The following is a 19031-nucleotide window of genomic DNA, read 5'->3' on the forward strand; positions in this document are numbered from 1 at the left end:
GAGGATACCATAGAGTCACAGCGGCCGCAGCCCACACACGCTGGCATTTTTTTATTACAGATTTAATGACAAAGGCTTTGAGCCAACACACTCAAGGGTAATTAATATGGTCGCCACTGCCTTGCCACCCTCCCCCCACCTCCAACCCCTGCCCCATTGCCACCCCCACCCCCCACCCCCAACTCCCACGGCTGATTAAAGGCCTAAGTAAACTAACTTATCTAGACGAATTTCTTTATATCCCCAGGTTATCTAACCTTTGCTATTAGGCTCCGGATAAGAGAATCTGGCTGACTTCAGCCAAATTATCTTTCGAAGCTTTTGCAAAACCTCCCAGCCTTCCAAGAAGGTTTGCATCTTTTTTCTATAATTTCTCCCACCACCCTGACTAATCTCCTACAGTAATATTAGAATTCTTTTTTTTAAATGAATGAAGGTAACAGAAGAACAAATGACTAAAACTTTCAAGCTTGGGTACTTTCTAAGGAAAAATGATGGTACCACTAACAAAAACTGGGGCTGCTAAAAACAAGACATTTCAGAATAGTACAATCAACATTCATAATAAAGTTGTCATTTCTAATAAACATACTTGTTTCATGAAAATGACTTTTTAAAAGTAATTTTACTTACATTACTAATTGAACACTCCAATTAATTAATTGTTGGAATATCCCCTTCCAGCAAATAAACAGGTGAAATTAATCTTTTGTTATATCAATCTATGCTAATATGTTTAATAAATATTAAATATGCATGAAATAATTCATTCAGCAGGTATTTATTGAAAGCTTCTCTATGCCAGGCACTCTTCTGTGCTGAGGACTCGAAGGTAAATAAGGCAGAGAAGGACTCCCCATCAAAACTTGCATTCTGGCTAGGGAACACTTAGAATAAAGGTATAACAATTAGAAAATGTCTAGGAATGGTAAGTGCTATCAAGAAAATAACAAAGCTTAAAGAGCAACTGGGAAGTGGTGATGGCTATTTGAAACAGGAAAGTCAGAGACAGATTCTCTAAAGAGAGAATACTTGAGCTGAGATCTGAATGAAGAGAAAAAGTCAATCATCTTACAATCATTACAGATGAAAAGAAGAGCTGGTAAATGTCATTATGGCACTTTAGTCATGGCTACACATTTCTGTTCATCAAAAGCCAACCCATTTAAAACTGGCATCAATTGTAATCAAAATGTATGGACATGCAACAGTACTGATTTTTTTTTTTTTTTTTTTTTGAGACGGAGTTTCGCTCTTGTTGCTCAGGCTGAAGTGCAGTGGTGTGATCACAGCTCACTGCAACCTCTGGCTCCTGGGTTCAAGCGATTCTCCTGCCTCAAGCCTCCTGAGTAGCTGGGATTACAGGTGTGCACCACCACGCACAGCTAATTTTGTATTTTTAGTAGTGACACGGTTTTGCCATGTTGGTTAGGCTGATCTCGACCTCTCGACCTAAGGTGATCTGCCTGCCTCAGCCTCCCAAAGTGCTGGGATTACAGGCGTGAGCCACTGTGCCTGGCCAATGATTTTTAAGTGATCTAAAAATAATTAGTGATGTTGTGCGATAGGCAATATTCACTTTCAGATACACCTACACAGAAAGTATTAACGTACAAAACTTTTAAAAATATGTCACAGATGCTTAAACATTAACATATGTTACTTAACAGCAATCTTTTGATATACACATCATATGCGCGGAACTATATGACTCTTTCTCTTAAAGTGAGAACATTTCTATATTGGATAAGCAGTAAATATAAAGAGAATCTTACTTTTAGCAAATATATCAACTGGTGATCCATCAGGCAAAAGCCATGGCCAACCTTTGAACTGCCATGCAGGACCCTGCACAAAAACGGCTACAACGCGGTCCCTACAAGTAGAAAAGTGGATGGGGGGAGGTAGGGGACAGACGGAGATTATTTCAAACTTGAGCTTTAGCTACTAATAAATCTCTTAGGCAACAGACCCATAAACATTTATGTGGTAAAGTCTTATCAATCCTTCTATGAAGGTAAGTACTTACCACCTTTTCAATATCATGATTGTTATACTTCCCATATATCTGGTTTTTACACCTAAGTCTTTTAAACATAATTAAATGGACAATACTTGTATGTAATTTTGTTTTCATTTTCTGTTCCCTGCAATAGGGAATAGTGGTTGATAACTAGTAATCAAAAAAGTTGTTTAAAACATCATTTAAAATTCAAACACATCTTAAATATTTTACTTTAACTAAAAACATTACATTACAGGAATTCATCAACCATTTTACAAGGTCCCAGGGCCTTATCTGAGTTCTTGTGATTACTTGGGAAGTAATCTGAATATAGAAACCATTTAGACTTTTATAATTTTTGCAATTGTTTTACAACTGTTTCATTCACCCTAAATGTATAAGTATTTTTGAAAGCAATTTTTTTCCCAACCAATCAACCTAGTTTTCCTAGAAAGAACAAACTTCTTTATAGACCTTCAAATTTCATTATTTTACAAAATATTTAATTGAATTGAGAAATTATAAGTAGTACTGCCATAAACAGGTAAAGCCAATATCTAAAGAGGTGGGAACGAAACAACAACATCAACAATAATGGTTGAAATTAATAATATTTACTGAGCATTTACTATGTGTCAAGTGCCATTTGAAGGACTTTATGCATTACTTATGATGTTAACACATTTAATCTTCAAAACAATCCAATGATCTCCCTGGACACTATTAGAAACCTCAGTGTATAAATGAAGAAACAGGTGCATGGGCATATTGGAGAAGACAAAGGAAGGTAGAAGTACAGAGAAAAGGAAGAAGGGAAGAAAGGAAGGAGGAGAATAAATTACTATGCTGGGGCACTGGGTATGCTACTGTTCCTATTTAAGGGCAGATAAATCATGAGAACAGCCATCTCAGTATTATGAAAACAGTTTTGATCTTGCAACTCTGTGAAAGAGTCTTAGGAATGACCTGAGGTCTGCAAACCACACTTTGATAACCACTGCAATTAATGAACACTGCAGACATACAAAAAAACATTACACCAGAGTTACCTTCTATTCAAGCAGAAGACCTGCAACAACTATTAAAAACTGCAAGCTTAAAATTCTTAAGCTGCTCAAAATCTCTGAGGCTAAAATTAAGTCTTAAGTTAAAAAATTTTCCCTTTCACAGGATACATGCCTCAAACTGTCAAAATCATCTTTGGCAATGCAGCATACTATTAAATAATCCTTCAATTTCATGATGTAACTTATAACAGCTGAAAGCCCAAGATGCCTGCCAAAGCAAAGGGAATTTGATGGGCAGAGATCACTTATATTCCACTGGGTCTTATAGGATCAGCAGAGAAGCAGGGTAATAAAAATGTTACTCCCCTTGAATTCTTGGAAGGATAATTAAAGGAAAAGGAAAATAAGGAAGTAAGGAAAATGCTGGAGACTTCAATGGCTGGAGATCCTAACTAATACACACAAGCAGTATTTTACAGCATAGTGATGACATTTGTATACACTGTATTATTTCTGCAAATACATTGCAAACATAAAATACAAATGGTATAACTTTCCTATTTGGTTTTAAGCTTGATATCTGAAATTCTAATCTTACTTTCTACATTACTCAAAGTATCTATCAGGTACCAGAGAAGAATTATAATTTAAAAATTATATATATATAATTTATATATATAATTCTCTCTATATATATATTACATATAATATATATTATATATAAATATGTATTTTGTGTGTGTGTGTGTGTGTGTGTGTGTGTGTGTGTGTGTGTATATATATATAGAGAGAGAGAGAGAGAGAGAATTATCCTACCAGTCTTGAGGCATAAGTTTAAGGGGCTGGTCTACTACTCTATAAGATACTGTGACACCAATTAATTGTAGTGCCCCCTGGTTGCAATTTTCTTAAGAAAATTTTTAATATTAATATTCACAATGCCTTGACTTCTTAATGCCTGAAAACTAACAAGTACTTCAAAGGTAAATTTATCTAATGTGCCATGTGTTGCATTCTCTGTATCACAGATAATACTCAACTTTTACTTCAGATTAAAGAAATAAGGTAATCTGTGTGTCTAAATTTATAGGTACTTTATATTATAAACAGCTTAATATTTTGTTAAAGAACATTTTAATGCAATAAAAGGGTTAAACCATGATAAAAGAGCTGTTCCTATCATTTTTATTAGATTATTCCCTTACAATAAAAGTATGCCTTCACTTTTTTCTTACCAGATAATTGAAATTCTCCAAACCAAAAATCTGAACATAGAATACCTTACAACATTAGTCTAATTTGCTGGGTTCTACAAGCTCATCCAGAACAAATGAACAAGTGGAAAGAATTTTTTACACTGGGTTTTCCAGAAGTTGGAATGTTTCTTCTTAAAAGTAAAATCAAGTTTACCTATCCAAAATATAAAGTTATTGAGGATGTATTAGAATGTTAACATTATTGATGACCAAACTAAATATACATTAGCATACTTTTCAAAGACAGTTCCTATTTAGAACCCATGATAAAATTTGATAGTTGCTCACACAAGAAAAAACAACCAACAATACACAGAAAACAAACGAATATTTAAAAAATATAGGCTGGCAGGTGCAGTGGCATGCACCTGTAGTCCTAGCTACTTGGGAGCCTGAGGCAGGAGGACTGATAGAGTCCAGGAGTTCAAGTTCTGCCTGGGCAACATAGTCAGACTCCATCTCTTAAAAAGCAACATCATCAACAGCAATAATAACACTCATTCTCTTGGATTCAACAGCTGTGAAAAGAAATATATATATATAGACTACCTTACCAGTCTTGAGGCATAAGTTTAAGGGGCTGGTCTACTACTCTATAAGGTACTGTGACACTAATTGCAGTGCCCCCTGGTTGCATCTGGTCTTTTCTTCTTTGTATTAGAGTTTCATTTTCTCGTTGACAACCTTGTTTCTTCTTTTCATCTGATGGGACAAATCTTTGAAAAAACAGAGATGAGAAAAAGTCAAATATATTCCATGTGATGAAAATGGGAAAATAAACTATAACTTGAAATAATTTTTTAAACATTAATTCGTTTTAAACTAAAGATGCTTGTTGTTCAATAAATCTGCTCTGCAAGTACAGATCATGGAGAGTATAGGTCTTTCCTCTGTACACCAAACAGAACTCAAGCTCACTCAGACCCTAAGTTGGGGACTGTGTGTGTGTAACAACACACAATTTATATTCATTCAACTAGCACTTAGCATTCTCCACACTAATCCTTAATTTCTCAAATTCTATTAGAGGGAAACTTCATGATAAAGAGGAATTTTATTAGAAATCAAAAAGCAATTTGAAATGAAAAAGTTGTTGTGGCTTACAGGCTTCTCTACTCTGTGACTTAGCCTATCCAGGAGCTTAACAAAACACTTTTTTTTTTTTTTTAAATTTTATGCTTCAGCAAAATTACAAAAATACCATCAAACTTCAGAGTAGCCTTGAAAATTTTAAAGTATGAAAATTAGGCTGGGCGAGGTGGCGGGCGCCTGTAGTCCTAGCTACCCGGGAGGCTGAGGCAGGAGAATGGTGTAAACCTGGGAGGCAGAGCTTGCAGTGAGCTGAGATCCGGCCACTGCACTCCAGCCTGGGAGACAGAGCGAGAGTCTGTCTCAAAAAAAAAAAAAGAAAATTAAATCAGTGTATGCTTATAATCTGCTATTATTATCAACTAGTGGCATCTATCAACTTATTTATGTGGATCCATTCTCAAGACAGATATTCTTTTTTAAAAATAACTTAGCAATCTGGATAGCTATTACCACATATAAAATTGGCTAGTGTTCACAAAGTATTTTAGAAGTCTTATTTTCTAAATATATACAAAATCCTAACAGTCCAACAGCATATTTTATTAGCTATGATCTAGTCTCTCCAATAAAATGGAGAGAATACAATCAATATATTGAAAGTATCATTCTGCTTCTAACGTTTAAGAGATGAAAGGGTGAAAGGACCAAAAAGCACAGGAGAACTTGTGCTAATTAGAGTTCTCTGAAAAACTTCAATTCCACATATTGGATTCATTAGAAGGTAATATTAATTTTATTGTCTAGAAAGTTTTTAGTTCATGGTGATAATGATGATACTGAACTTTGTTTCTGAGCTGATCTCACATCCATTTTACATTTGGCTAAAAAGTTAAGATTTCTATATCATTTAAAAATTTCCCCAGATAATCATTTGCTTCCTGTGGCATTTGGTTTATTTATTAATCAAGCTCACTTAGAAAATGCCAGGCAGTACTAATACTTTGAATAATGAAACACATTATTTAGAAAACTTAATATGTGTGCATTGTTTGAAATTGTGTTCTAATAAAAAGCCACAACAAAAATGTTTTAAGTTAATAATATGTGCAACATATTGTGCTGTAAGTTTTATAATATATAGTAGTACAAAACATAGTCCCTGCTCTCTTGAACTTATGTTCCACAAACACAGAACAAAGGGATTCTACTGCCAAGAGAAATGCTTTATCTCAATCTGTAACTACATGGGATTTGAAATGTTTAAGTTGTTAAATATAAGACTGCATCTCTCTCTTTTCTGGCTTCTGAAATTTTAACATGGTGTTAAAGTTTAAATTTACTTGTAAAAAATTCCTTATAAACTTTAATCATATGACTAGAATACAAAATACATACAAATGGGTGATCTATTACAATACCAAACTAATAAAAAGTCTATTATACACCTGTTTCAACTTCTGATGCCTAAGAAATAAGAGTTACACAGCATCTACATGTCTACACACTGGTTGAGACGTTTTATAAAAGTTCAGAAACATTAACATGTTTTTACAATTAACCACCATCCTAGAATTTTTAGATACTGTAGCATGTTAACTTCTATCTACGTATTTTCTTAGAATTGCAGTCATCTCTATAAGCAATTTAAAAAAGCTTTATTTCAAAACGCTTTTCAGCAAAGATCTCATTTGATAACATAAAGACAGATCTTATGACCTCTTCCCTAAAGTTAAGTCTACAAAAAAGATTCGTATTCCACAGAGTCAATATAATTTTACCTGTTCACCCTACTGCAGTTCATCAAATCTAAGACATCAATGATTGTGAGCTACACCATTATATTGTACCACTATGAAAGGAAAAAAATACTGCCAATTAAACTATGATATTCTATATAAATCACAGTCATCCCTCCAGAAAACTGGTTAGTTCTTCTGGCTTGGGCTGCACTGCTGGATGTGTGTAACAGGTAATTGTTTCACATGTATCTCAGGCAAAACAGGTTCATCTACTATTGCTATCTTCCATTTTTAGGTTCCATAAAGCACTTGGTTACTGCTTTGCAAAAAAAAATATGGGATTAGGACCAGGTGCAGTGGCTCATGCCTGTAATCCCAACACTATGGGGGGCCAAGGTGGGTGGATCATTTGAAGTCAGGGGTTCAAGACCAGTCTGGCCAACATGGTGAAGCCCCGTCTCTACTAAATATACAAAAATTGGCTAGGTGTGGTGGCATGCGCCTGTAATCCCAGATACTCTGGAGGCCGAGGTAGGAGAATCTTGACCCCGGGAGGCGGAGGCTGCAGCAAGCCGAGATCACACCACTGCCCTCCAGCCTGGGTGATAGAGTGAGACTGCCTTTGGAGAAAAAAAAAAAAAAGAAAGAATGGGAATGTCATTCCTCTAATGTGGAAGAATTCAAGTATCAAATCTGCACTCCACTGCTTCATTTCAGTGTATTTTTTAATATATAACATTTTTATTGACATAAAATTTACATACAGTGAAATGCGCAAATAGATGAGTTTTGATAAACGTATACTAAGTATAAGCACTATTTCAATCAAGATAAAGAACATCTGCATCAACCAGAAAGTTGCCTTATATACCTTTCAGTCAAATGCCATTCCCCTTCCCAACAGGCAACCACTCTTCTGCTTTCCATTCGTTTTTTCTGTTTTGGGAATTTATATACACACACTCATATACCAGACGTATTATTTTGTACCTGGCTTCTTTCATTCAATGTAATGTTTCTGATAATCATACCTGCTGTGGGATGTATCAGTAGTTCATTCTTTTTTATTGCTAAGTAGAATTCTATTGTAAGAAAATACCATTCTCCTGCTAGTGGATATTTGGGTGTGTCTTAGTACATTCAGGATACAATAATAGAAATAGACTGGGGTGGCTTGTAAACAACAGGAATTCATCACTGTTCTGGAGGCTAGGAAGTCAAGATAAAGATATTGGCAAGTCTAGTGTCTAGTGAGGTCCCACTTCCTGGTTTGTAAACTGTATTATTGCTGTGTCCTCATATCACAGAAGGAGCAAGGAAGCTCTCTGGGACCACTTTCATGAGGGTGCTTATCCTATTTGTGAGGACAGAGCCCTCATGACCTAATTACTTCCCAAATACCCTGGCATTAGTGACTAAGTTTCAACATATAAATTTTGTGGGACACAAATGTTCAGTATATAGCAGGGTAGTTTCAAGGTCTGGGTTATTACAAGTAAAGCTAACATAAATATTCCTGTATAAGTGTTTTTGTGAACACATGCTTTCATTTCTCTTATGTAAATACGTTTGAGTGACTCATGGGGTTATGTGTAACTTTATAAGAAACTGCCAGGAAGTTTTCCAAAGCAGTTGAACCATTTTATACTTCCACTAAAAATGTATGAGACTTCTAGTCTTTTGAATTTTAGTCTTTCTAACGGGTATGTGAAATAGTATCTCAACATCATTTTAATTTTTACTTCCTCAACAACTGATGATACTGAGAATTTTTTTTCATGTGCTGATTGACCATTTGTATACCTTCTTTTGTGGAGTATCATTATCTCTTGCTTATTTTTAATTGGATTTTTAAAAATACTGACACACAGGATTCTAGATACAAACCTTTTGTTAGAAATGTGCAATGAAAAGATTTTCTCCCAGCATGTGGCTGGCCTTTTTATTTTCTTAATGGTGTCTTTTGATGAACAGAAGTTTTAAAATTTCTTTTTTTTTTTTTATGGTTCACTCTTAAACAAAAAAAAACACTATTTCAAAGTCACAAAAACATTCTATTATGCTTTATTCTAGAAGCCTTACAGTTTTAGCTTTTAAGTTTGTGTGTATAATCTACCTTAAAAAATGTTTGTGTATGGTGTTAGGTAATGGCTGAGAATCATTCCTCTCCACCCATATATTTATCCAATTGTTCCAGTACCATTTATTGCTAAGGCATTCATTTCTCAACTGAAATGCATTGACGTTTTTGTCGAAAATAGTACAGGCCCATTTACGCAGTCTCCATTATTTTCATTCATCTAACTATCTTTACATCATTAGTACAATGTGTGGATTACTGCAGCTTGATATTAAGTCTTGAAATCAGGTAGTGTGAGTCCTCTCTCTTCGTTCCTCCATAATAACTGTTTCAATAATAAATTGCACCGTATCTTTTCTGAAGATATTTTGCACCACATTTAAATTCCACATATATAGTACCATCTATGCACATACCTCACAGAACTGATGAAACTATGAATTGCCATCACTATTTTGTGCATGTGCCAGTAATAAAAACTGTGTCAGGACTGCCACCTAGCCACAGCAACTCTAAGATACCATCAATCATATGACATATTACAATTTGAGAGATATTAAATCATGAATAATAACTGTGTATATTGGAATTAGTAAGTATATAATACTCTAGAACTAATTAAACTTAACAAACAATGTGACCAAAGTGCTATATATTACAGCACTATCAACTCAGCTACCCTAGGTCAACTGTCAATGTATCCTGTTCCATTACAACTCCACTCTCAGCTTAGAAGTTTCAGCTAATTGCAGCAATGACCAGATGGAATACAACTTAGGATGTTAAAGAGGGCAAAATTTAAGTCTATCAAGTACTACCCAGACTTAAGCCTTAAATAACAAACAACAGTACTTTATTTCTATGCCTCCTCTTGAACAAGAAATTCGAACAAATCACTTCTGGCCTATCAATATATAATAATACAGCTGTCTATAAGGTAACATCTAAAAGGTAAAAATGCATCTGAAATTCAAATATGACGAATGTTATACTTTTTGCTTCCCAGCCTACAGAACTTTAAATGTACCTCTACAGATATATTTAGGCATTTATTTAATTCTAAAGTTAAGCCATATGTATTTCACTATGAATTTACCTTCTTTATTCAAAGTAGAATTCAATTTTTTACAATTTTACAGTGGGCTGTTTACATTATTACTATGACAATCTACAAAGCCTGTTATCTCCCTACCAGACTTCAGGTTTCTATTCTTGTAACTTTTTTTTTTTTTTTTTGAAACGAGGTCTTGCTGTGGTACCTAGGCTAGTTTCAAACTTCAAACTCCTGGGCTCAAGCAATCTTCCCACCTCAGCCTCCCAAAGTGCTGAGATTACAGGCATGAGGCACCACGCCAGACCTGGACAACAGTTTTCTTGTAGGCAAAGCCAATCACTCAGATAAATGGCACATCAACTAGTGTGCTGGTTTACATGTAGCATCCTCATCAGAGCACAACTAAATGAAATTGAAACAAAAATTTTAAAAAAAAAAGACAAATGAAACAAAAAAGCTGGTTCTTTGAAAAGATAAACAAAATGGGAGCTATTACACCTGACACCACCAAAATACAAAATATCATTCAAGGCTACCATGAACACCTTTACAAGCATAAACTAGAAAACCTAGAAGATATGGATAAATTCCTGGAAAGATTCAAACCTCCTAGCTTAAATCAGGAAGAATTAGATACCCTAAACAGACCAACAACAAGCAGCAAGATTGAAATGGTAATTTAAAAATTACCAACCAAAAAAAAGTCCAGAACCAGAAGGATTCACAGTTGAATTGTATCAGATATTCAAAGTAGAATTGGTACCAATCCTTTTGACACTATTCCACAAGATAGAGAAAGAGAATCTTCCCTAAATCATTCTATGAAGCCTGTAATACCCTAAAACCAAAACCAGGAAAGGATATAACCAAGAAAGAAAACTACAGACCAATATCCCTGATGAATATAGATGCAAAGATCCTTAACAAAATACATCCAACCCAATCCAACAACATATCAAAAAGATAAACCACCATGATCGAGTGGGTTTCATACCAGGGATGCAGGGATGGTTTAACATACACAAGTCAGTAAATGTGATACATTACATAAACAGAATTAAAAACAAAAATCACATGATCATCTCAATAGATGTAGAAAAAGCATCTGACAACATCCAGCAACCCTTTATGATTCAAACGCTCAGCAAAATTGGCAGACAAGGGACATACCTCAATGCAATAAAAGCCATCTATGACAAACCCACAGCTAACGTAGTTCTGAATGGGGAAAAGTTTAAAGCATTCTGTTTGAGAACTGGAACAAGACAAAAATGTCCACTCTCTTCATTTTTTTCAACATAGTAATGGAAGTCGTAGCCAGAGCAATCAGACAAGAGAGAAATAAAGGGCATCCATCGGTAAAGAAAAAGTCAAACTGTCACTGTTTGCTGAGGATATGATGGTATACCTAGAAAACCCTAAAGACTCCTCCAAAAGCTCGTAGAACTGATAAAAGAATTCTACAAACTTTCCAGATATAAAATTAATGCCCACAAATCAGTAGCTCTCCTATACACCAATAGTGACCAAGCAGAGAATCAAATGAAGAACTCAACTCCTTTCAGAATAGCTGCCAAAAAAAAAAAAAAACACACACACACACACACATACAAAATGCTTAGGAATATATCTAAACAAGAAAGTGAAAGATTGCTACAAGGAAAACTACAAAACACTGTTGAAAGAAATCATAGATGACACAAACAAATGGAAACACATCCCATGCTCATGGATGGGTAGAATCAATATTGTGAAAATGACCATAACTGCCAAAAGCAATCTACAATTTCAATGCAATTCCCACCAAAATACTAACATCATTCTTCACAGAACTAAAACAAAAATCCTAAAATTCATATGCAACCAAAAAAAGAGTCCACATAGCCAAAGCAAGGACTAAGCAAACAGAACAAATCTGGAAGCATCACATTACCTGATTTCAAACTACACTATAAGGACACAGGCACCAAAACAGCATGGTACTGGTATACAATAGGCACACGGACCAACGGAACAGAACAGAGAATCCAGAAATAAACCCAAATACTTAGAGCCAACAGATCTTTGACAAAGCAAACAAAAACATCAAGTGGGTAAAGGACACCCTATTCAACATATGGTGCTGGGATAATTGGCAAGTCACACGTAGGAGAATTAAACTGGATCATCTCTCACCTTACACAAAAATCAACTCAAGATGGGTCAAGGACTTAAGTCCTGAAACACATCAAGGACTAAGACCTAAAACTATTAAAATTCTTGAAGATAATACAGGAAAAACCCTTCTAGACACTGGCTTAGGCAAGGATTTCATGATCAAGAACCCAAAAGCGAATGCAATAAAAACAAAGATAAATGGCTGAGACTTAATTAAACTAAAGAGCTTTTGCAAGGCAAAAGGAATAGTCAGCGGAGTAAACAGTCAACCCACAGAGTGGGAGAAAAATCTTCATAATTTATACCTCTGACAAAGGACTAATATCCAGAATCTACATCAAACTCAAATTAGCAAGACAAAAAAAATCCATGAAAAAGTGGGCTAAGGACAGGAATAGACAATTCTCAAAAGAAGATAAACAAATGGCCAAGAAACATGAAAAAAAAGTTCAACATCACTAATGATCAGGGAAATGCAAATCAAAACCAGAATGAAATATCACCTTACTTCTGCAAGAATGGCCATAGTCAAAAAATCAAAAAATAATAGACGTTGGCATTTGATGAGGTGAAAAAGGAACACTTCCACATTGCTAGTGGGAATGTAAACTAGTACAACCACTATGGAAAACAGTGTGGAGATTCCTTAAAAAACTAAAAGTAGAACTGCCATTTGATTCAGCAATCCCACTAGTGGGTATCTACCCAGAAGAAAAGAAGTCATTATACAAAAAAGATACTTGCACACACGTTTACAGCAGCACAATTCGCAATTGCAAAAATGTGAAACCAACCTAAATGACCATTAATCAGTGAGTGGATAAAGAAACCAGTGTATATATATACCATGGGATACTACTCAGCCATAAAAAGGAAGGAATTAATGGCATTTGCAGCAACCTGGAAGGAACTGGAGACTATTATCCTAAGTGAAGTAACTCAGGAATGGAAAACCAAACATCGAATGATCTCGTTCGTAAGTGGGAGCTAAGTTATGAGGATGCAAAGCCATGAAAATGACAAAATTGACTTTGGGGATGCAGGGAGAAAGTGTGGGAAGGGGGTGAGGGATAAAAGACTACAAATCAGGTTCAATATACACTGTTTGGGTAACGGGCACACCAAAATCTCACAAATTACTTAGTCATGTAACCAAATAACACCTGTTCCCCAAAAACCTGTGGAAATAAAATTTTTTTAAAGACAAAAGTTAAAAAGATAAATTTAGGCAACATAATAAATCTTTAAACCAATAGAAAAGAACATTCAGCATTCTCGAAACATTGGTTGAACTAAAAAAATTGGTCTGAAATAACTGTTTTCATAAAACCATCTAAGATTTCTAAGAGCTCTGAGACCACCATTTGGAAATTATGACAATTGTATTCATACATGTACATAGATGAATACATATTTCAGGTATGTACATGTATGAATACATATGCATGAATGCATATTTCATATATGTATATGCATGAATGCATATTTCATATATGTATGTGCATGAATGCATATTTCATATATATATGGAACAATGGCATTGAGTAAACACTAACAAATTATGACCCTTAGAAACTATGACTTTATTCTATTTCTGGTATAATATGACAGATCCCCTAAGTAACTGCAACAGTAATTCCAAAATAAAACCAATTAAACAGTATATCTCACGAAGTGAGCAGTGTGGTAGTTATCAGAGACCAGGAAGGGTGGGGCAGTGGAGGAGATAGAGAGAGGTTGATTAATGGGTACAGAAATACACGTAGAAGAAATAAGACCTAGTTTTCAATAAATCCGCAGAGTGACTACAGTAAACAATAATTTATGGTATATTTCAAAAGAGCTATTAAAGAATAATTTGAATATTTCCAACATAAAGATAAATGTTTAAGGTAGTATATATCTTAATTACCCTAATTTATTACATAAGAATGTGTCAAAATATTACATATACCTCAAAATATGTGGGTCTATTACTTATCAATACAAACAAAGGAAAAAAGAAAAAAAAATCTTAAAACAATATCTGAGCTAGCTAGCAAGGTATAAAAAATACTTAGGCCAAAGACCGAGTAAAAAGAGGAACTCAAAGAAGAAAGAATAACACTGCAGACTGCTATCCACTGGATTTGCAAACCAATGACAGTTAAGCCTGGTTTTTCACTATATTTCACTGAGCTCCTGAAATAGAAAATAAGTCCAAATTCTGCTCAAGGTAGAAAGTAAGAGTTCCTCCCCTTATAAAGCTGAGACTCAGGGGTTAAGTTCAACACAATGGTAAACTAGAAATAAACTCACTGTTCACCCTCTTCCCCCACAACCCCTAACCCTAACCCTTATTTTGACAATTGCAAGGAAAATCAAACATCTCAAATGGTAAAACTGACCTCATTTGAATTTGCAGCAAGAACAACAGTATCTAGATATTTAAAACCTCCAATAGAGAATTTAATTTAAAGTTATGCTAGATTGGTAATGCTCCCAGGTGCTTAACAGACACAGATGCACATCTACTCTGGAGTTCTCTAATATTCACCTGGAGATCAAAGAATTTCTACAGAAAATAATTCCAAGGAAAATGAACAGTAAATGAGTAAATTAAAAAAAAAAAAAAAAGAACAGTAAAAAACTAAACACACAAGGAAACAAGTTATCATGCATGAAACAACATTCAAAGGAAGATGACTAAGGACTCCAAATGCTACAATTACCAAGAACGAAGGCTTATGAAATAAAATAAGTTTGCAAATATGTACAGTAAAAAAGAATTACAAAGACAGATAATGGTTTGAAAAATAAATAAAATCACAAAAACTGAAATATAAAATATCTGAAGTTTAAGGTGCGAAGGATAGGCTTAAGATCAGATTAAGGTGTGGCCAAAGAAATAGACAATTATAAATTAAAAGTAACGAAATGATGAAAAATGCAGGCAACAGAGAAAATGAGATAGAAAATGGAATCATTTAAGAAATATAGAAGACAGAATGAGATCTAAAGTAGGTCTCATTTAAGTTCCAGAAAGCGGCTGAGAAAAAAGGGGGGATGGGGAACAGAACATACGCAAAAAAAAAAAAAAAAAAGCATATTTCACAGATTATCAAAACGGCCAAGACTTTGAGAACTGATGAAAAACACCAATATGCAGATTTAATTCTGACAAATTCCAAGTGGGATATATAAAAAAGAAATCCACATCTAGCTACAGCAGATAAATTTAAAATGATCTTTAAAATAACCACATGGAACAGATTTCCCTCATAGGACTGATTATCACACTAACAACTAACTTCTCATCACCAAAACAAAGGAAGCTAGAAGATAGTGGAGTAATATTTTCAATGTGATGGGAAAAAAATAAACTCCCATATTATTTTCCAAAGTGGCTGTATCATTTTGCATTGCCTGGGGCTATTGGGAACAAGTACTATTCTCAGTCCAGTCTACGCTCCGGTAATTTTTCTGCCTGTTTCTTTCCTGGTGACTTTTTCCCAGGCCTCATGTAGTTTTCTCACATGCATGTGCTGATTAGTATTTGGCCGATATAAGGAGAACCTTCTACATAGCGTTTGAGTTCCTTCTGCGCACAATCTCTCCTCTTTGGAACTCGGCCGGCCCCATGTGGCTGCCAACATGACCAAAATACACCCAATCATTTATTTTAAATAACCTTACAGTTCCAATAAACAACTTTCAAGATCCTGTTTATAGATGTAAAGTGTTTTTTTAAAAATATTTCCGTAATATAATCTTAATTTTGTTCGTTAGGATGGGTTTTATTTTTTTTGTTTCATTTACTTATCGAAGGGATACAAAACTAAAGCATCCTCAATTTTACATAAAACCAAATAGAATCTATGCCAACTTGAGCTATGAGTTACAGCCAGTACCATAATTGTGTGGAGGAGGTTTCAATTATGCATTAATTACATAGCAAAGCCTCCAGCTGACTCAAACTGTAGGGGAGATGTCAGTTGCAATGAGGTGTTAAACAATGAAGGGAGTGTTTTAAACTTGTAAGAAACATAAGGCATGGTCTATCCTAAGAATGTAGCCTGTTTGTCTGGTTTCTCTGTAGTAAACAAGACTAAAGAGAATGACACTAAAATTTACTTTGTGATTTCTTGCACTATTCACTATTTTCTGCTATAAAACAGTGTTTATTAGATTTGTAATACATTCAGCAGAACACGGGAAAGGTTCTTGAGAATGCAGAATGAAAAGACAATTTTTTTAACATTCCACAAACTTACTGTAAATTTTGTATAACCAGCCAAATATATCTATTTTTTAAAAATCTGTCAATTACTAAAATTTGTGAGATTGGATAATGCCAAATTCACAAATCATAAAATGGGTTAAAAAATACAGTAAATGCAAAAAACAAAACGAAAAAACAAGACAATACCAAGTGTAATGAAGCCTCGTGGGAACTAAAATCGAGTCCCAGGTGTGGACATTATTATATATCACAAAAGGTATTTCAATTTGGAGATAAATGCAATAAATTAATTCATAGGTTGCATAAATACAGATACACAAAACCAAACTTTAAATTTCAGGTATACAAAGTCCCCTATCCACCAATCTTCTCGTCTCAATGTGCTCCCTCAGCCTTTTCTTTTTTTTTTTTCTTTATTTACTTAGTACTCATTATTTGGCTAACACTGTTTTAAACAATGTAGCTACAAGTAACAATAAAATAACAAGCCCTTGTCTCTGAGGAAATCATAATTCAGTTGTAAAGACTAAAGATAGACTGTAAGACACAGAAACTATCACCAAAAAAGGCATATATTTCAGATTATAAATCATGAAAAACCATGTTTACTGACTAAAAGGTGGAAAGCTCATACAAAAACTAAACAATTTTTAGAAGCAGTTAATGTAATCCATTTCTGTGAGTCTGACAGTTTCTGTTGTATTGTCAAATCTATTTCAAGGACCAAAAGTATATCTTGTTCACACAATTGTAAATTACTTGAGGAATCTCATCAGATGACATATGCAATAAAAAAAACTCACATCTACCAGAATACTAAACTTTACTATAAAAGCCATACTATTAATGGAAAAAAAAAAAAAAAAAGATCAATGAATATTTTGTCATTCAAAAGTACTAAAAATTTTTTTAAAGAAGAATTCAGGTATGAATATACTTCTATGTGCCAGGATACCTAAATTTTGTAAAGAAAGCTACTTAAGTTGGAGGCACTTAAAATTCAATTCTACATTTAGTGAAATTTGAAATCCACAAATATTGCAAATTGGTTTCTCACTTTGAATCAGTCAAAAGCAGTATGGTTTTTTTGGATGTGAAGCGGCTTTTCTTTGTTTAAAAGTTATCATTAAGCCGGGCACAGTGGCTCATGCCTGTAATGCCAGCACTTTGGGAGGCCGATGCACGCAGAGGTTGAGACTAGCCCAACCAACAAGGTAAAACCCCATCTCTACTAAAAATACAAAAATTAGCCAGGCGTTGTGCCGCGTGCCTGTAATCCCAGCTATTCAGGAGGCTGAGGAAGGAGAATCGCTTGCACCCGGGAGGTGGAGGTTACAGTGAGCCGAGATCGTACCACTGCACTCCAGCCCGGGTGACAGAGCGAGACTCTGTCTCAAAAAAAAAATAAATAAATAAATAAAAAAGTTATCATTGTTACTTTACTGAGAAAGAAGCCAGAGCATTCACATTCGTCTTTTGGGTATTAATTATGTTGCTGAATAAAACTGTTTTCCAGTAAAATTTTTAACAGGAAATTTTCAACATTAGAGCATTCAGATTACAAAATATAATTATTCTAACACTGACTCAGGCCTTGAATCTTGTAGAAGACTTGTTTTGTTCTGGATTATTATCACGCTACTGTCAAGGCCAGAATAAAACCCAATTTCTTTTGCTGTTCTTTCATTTTTTGTTCAAGAGGTACATGTGCAGGTTTGTCACACGGGTATATTCGTTACACGGGTATATTCGTTACACAGGTGTATTGCATGTCACTGGGGTATGGCATACAAATTATTTCATGACCCAGGGTAATCTGCACAGTACACAACAGGTAGTTTCTTGATCTCCCTCTCCTCAGCTTCCACCCTCAAGTAGGCCTTGGTGTCTTCTGTTTCCCTCTTTGTATACAACATGTACTCAATGTCTACTTGGTTTTCTGTTTCTGTGTTAATTTGTGGTACTTGGTTTTCTGTTTCTGTTAATTTGTTAGGATAATGGCTTCCAGCTGCATCCATGTTGCTGCAAAGGACATGGTTTTGTTCTTTTTTATGGCTGCATAGTATTCCATGGCATATATGTACCAGATTTCTTTATCCAATCCACCACTGATGGGAATTTTGGTTGATTCCATGTCTCTGCTATTGTAAAAAGTGCCACAATGAACTTAAGAGTGCATGTGTCTTTTTGGTAGAAAGATTTATATTCCTCGAGGTATATATCCATAATCAGATTGCTGGGTCAAATGGTAATTCTAAGTTTTTTAAGAAATCTGCAAACTGCTTTCCACGGTGGCTGAATTACATTCCCACCAGCAGCACATAAGCATTCCCTTTTCTCTGCAACCTCACCAAGATCTATTATTTTCTAACGTTTTAATAATAGCCATTTTGACTGGTGTGATGTGAGATGATATCTTATTGTGGTTTTGATTTGCATTTCTCTAATGATTAGTGATGTAGTTAAACATTTTTTTCCT

General features: G+C 34.7%; 1 protein-coding gene across 3 annotated transcripts in view; it reads right to left on the reverse strand.

The window, feature by feature from the left end:
- CDC73 (cell division cycle 73) overlaps nt 1–19031 on the reverse strand; it is a 139264-nt gene that overhangs the window by 16076 nt on the left and 104157 nt on the right. For all 3 annotated transcript variants that reach the window (XM_021929173.2, XM_031657472.1, XM_031657471.1), the window contains 2 exons: nt 4823–4984; nt 1776–1876 (listed from right to left, as the gene is read on the reverse strand). In XM_021929173.2, the coding sequence (XP_021784865.1) occupies nt 1776–1876; nt 4823–4984 (263 nt within the window). The remainder of the gene's footprint in view (nt 1–1775; nt 1877–4822; nt 4985–19031) is intronic.

The sequence above is a fragment of the Papio anubis genome, chromosome 1 (genome assembly GCF_008728515.1).
Source record: "Papio anubis isolate 15944 chromosome 1, Panubis1.0, whole genome shotgun sequence".
In the NCBI taxonomy this organism is placed as follows: domain Eukaryota; kingdom Metazoa; phylum Chordata; class Mammalia; order Primates; family Cercopithecidae; genus Papio; species Papio anubis.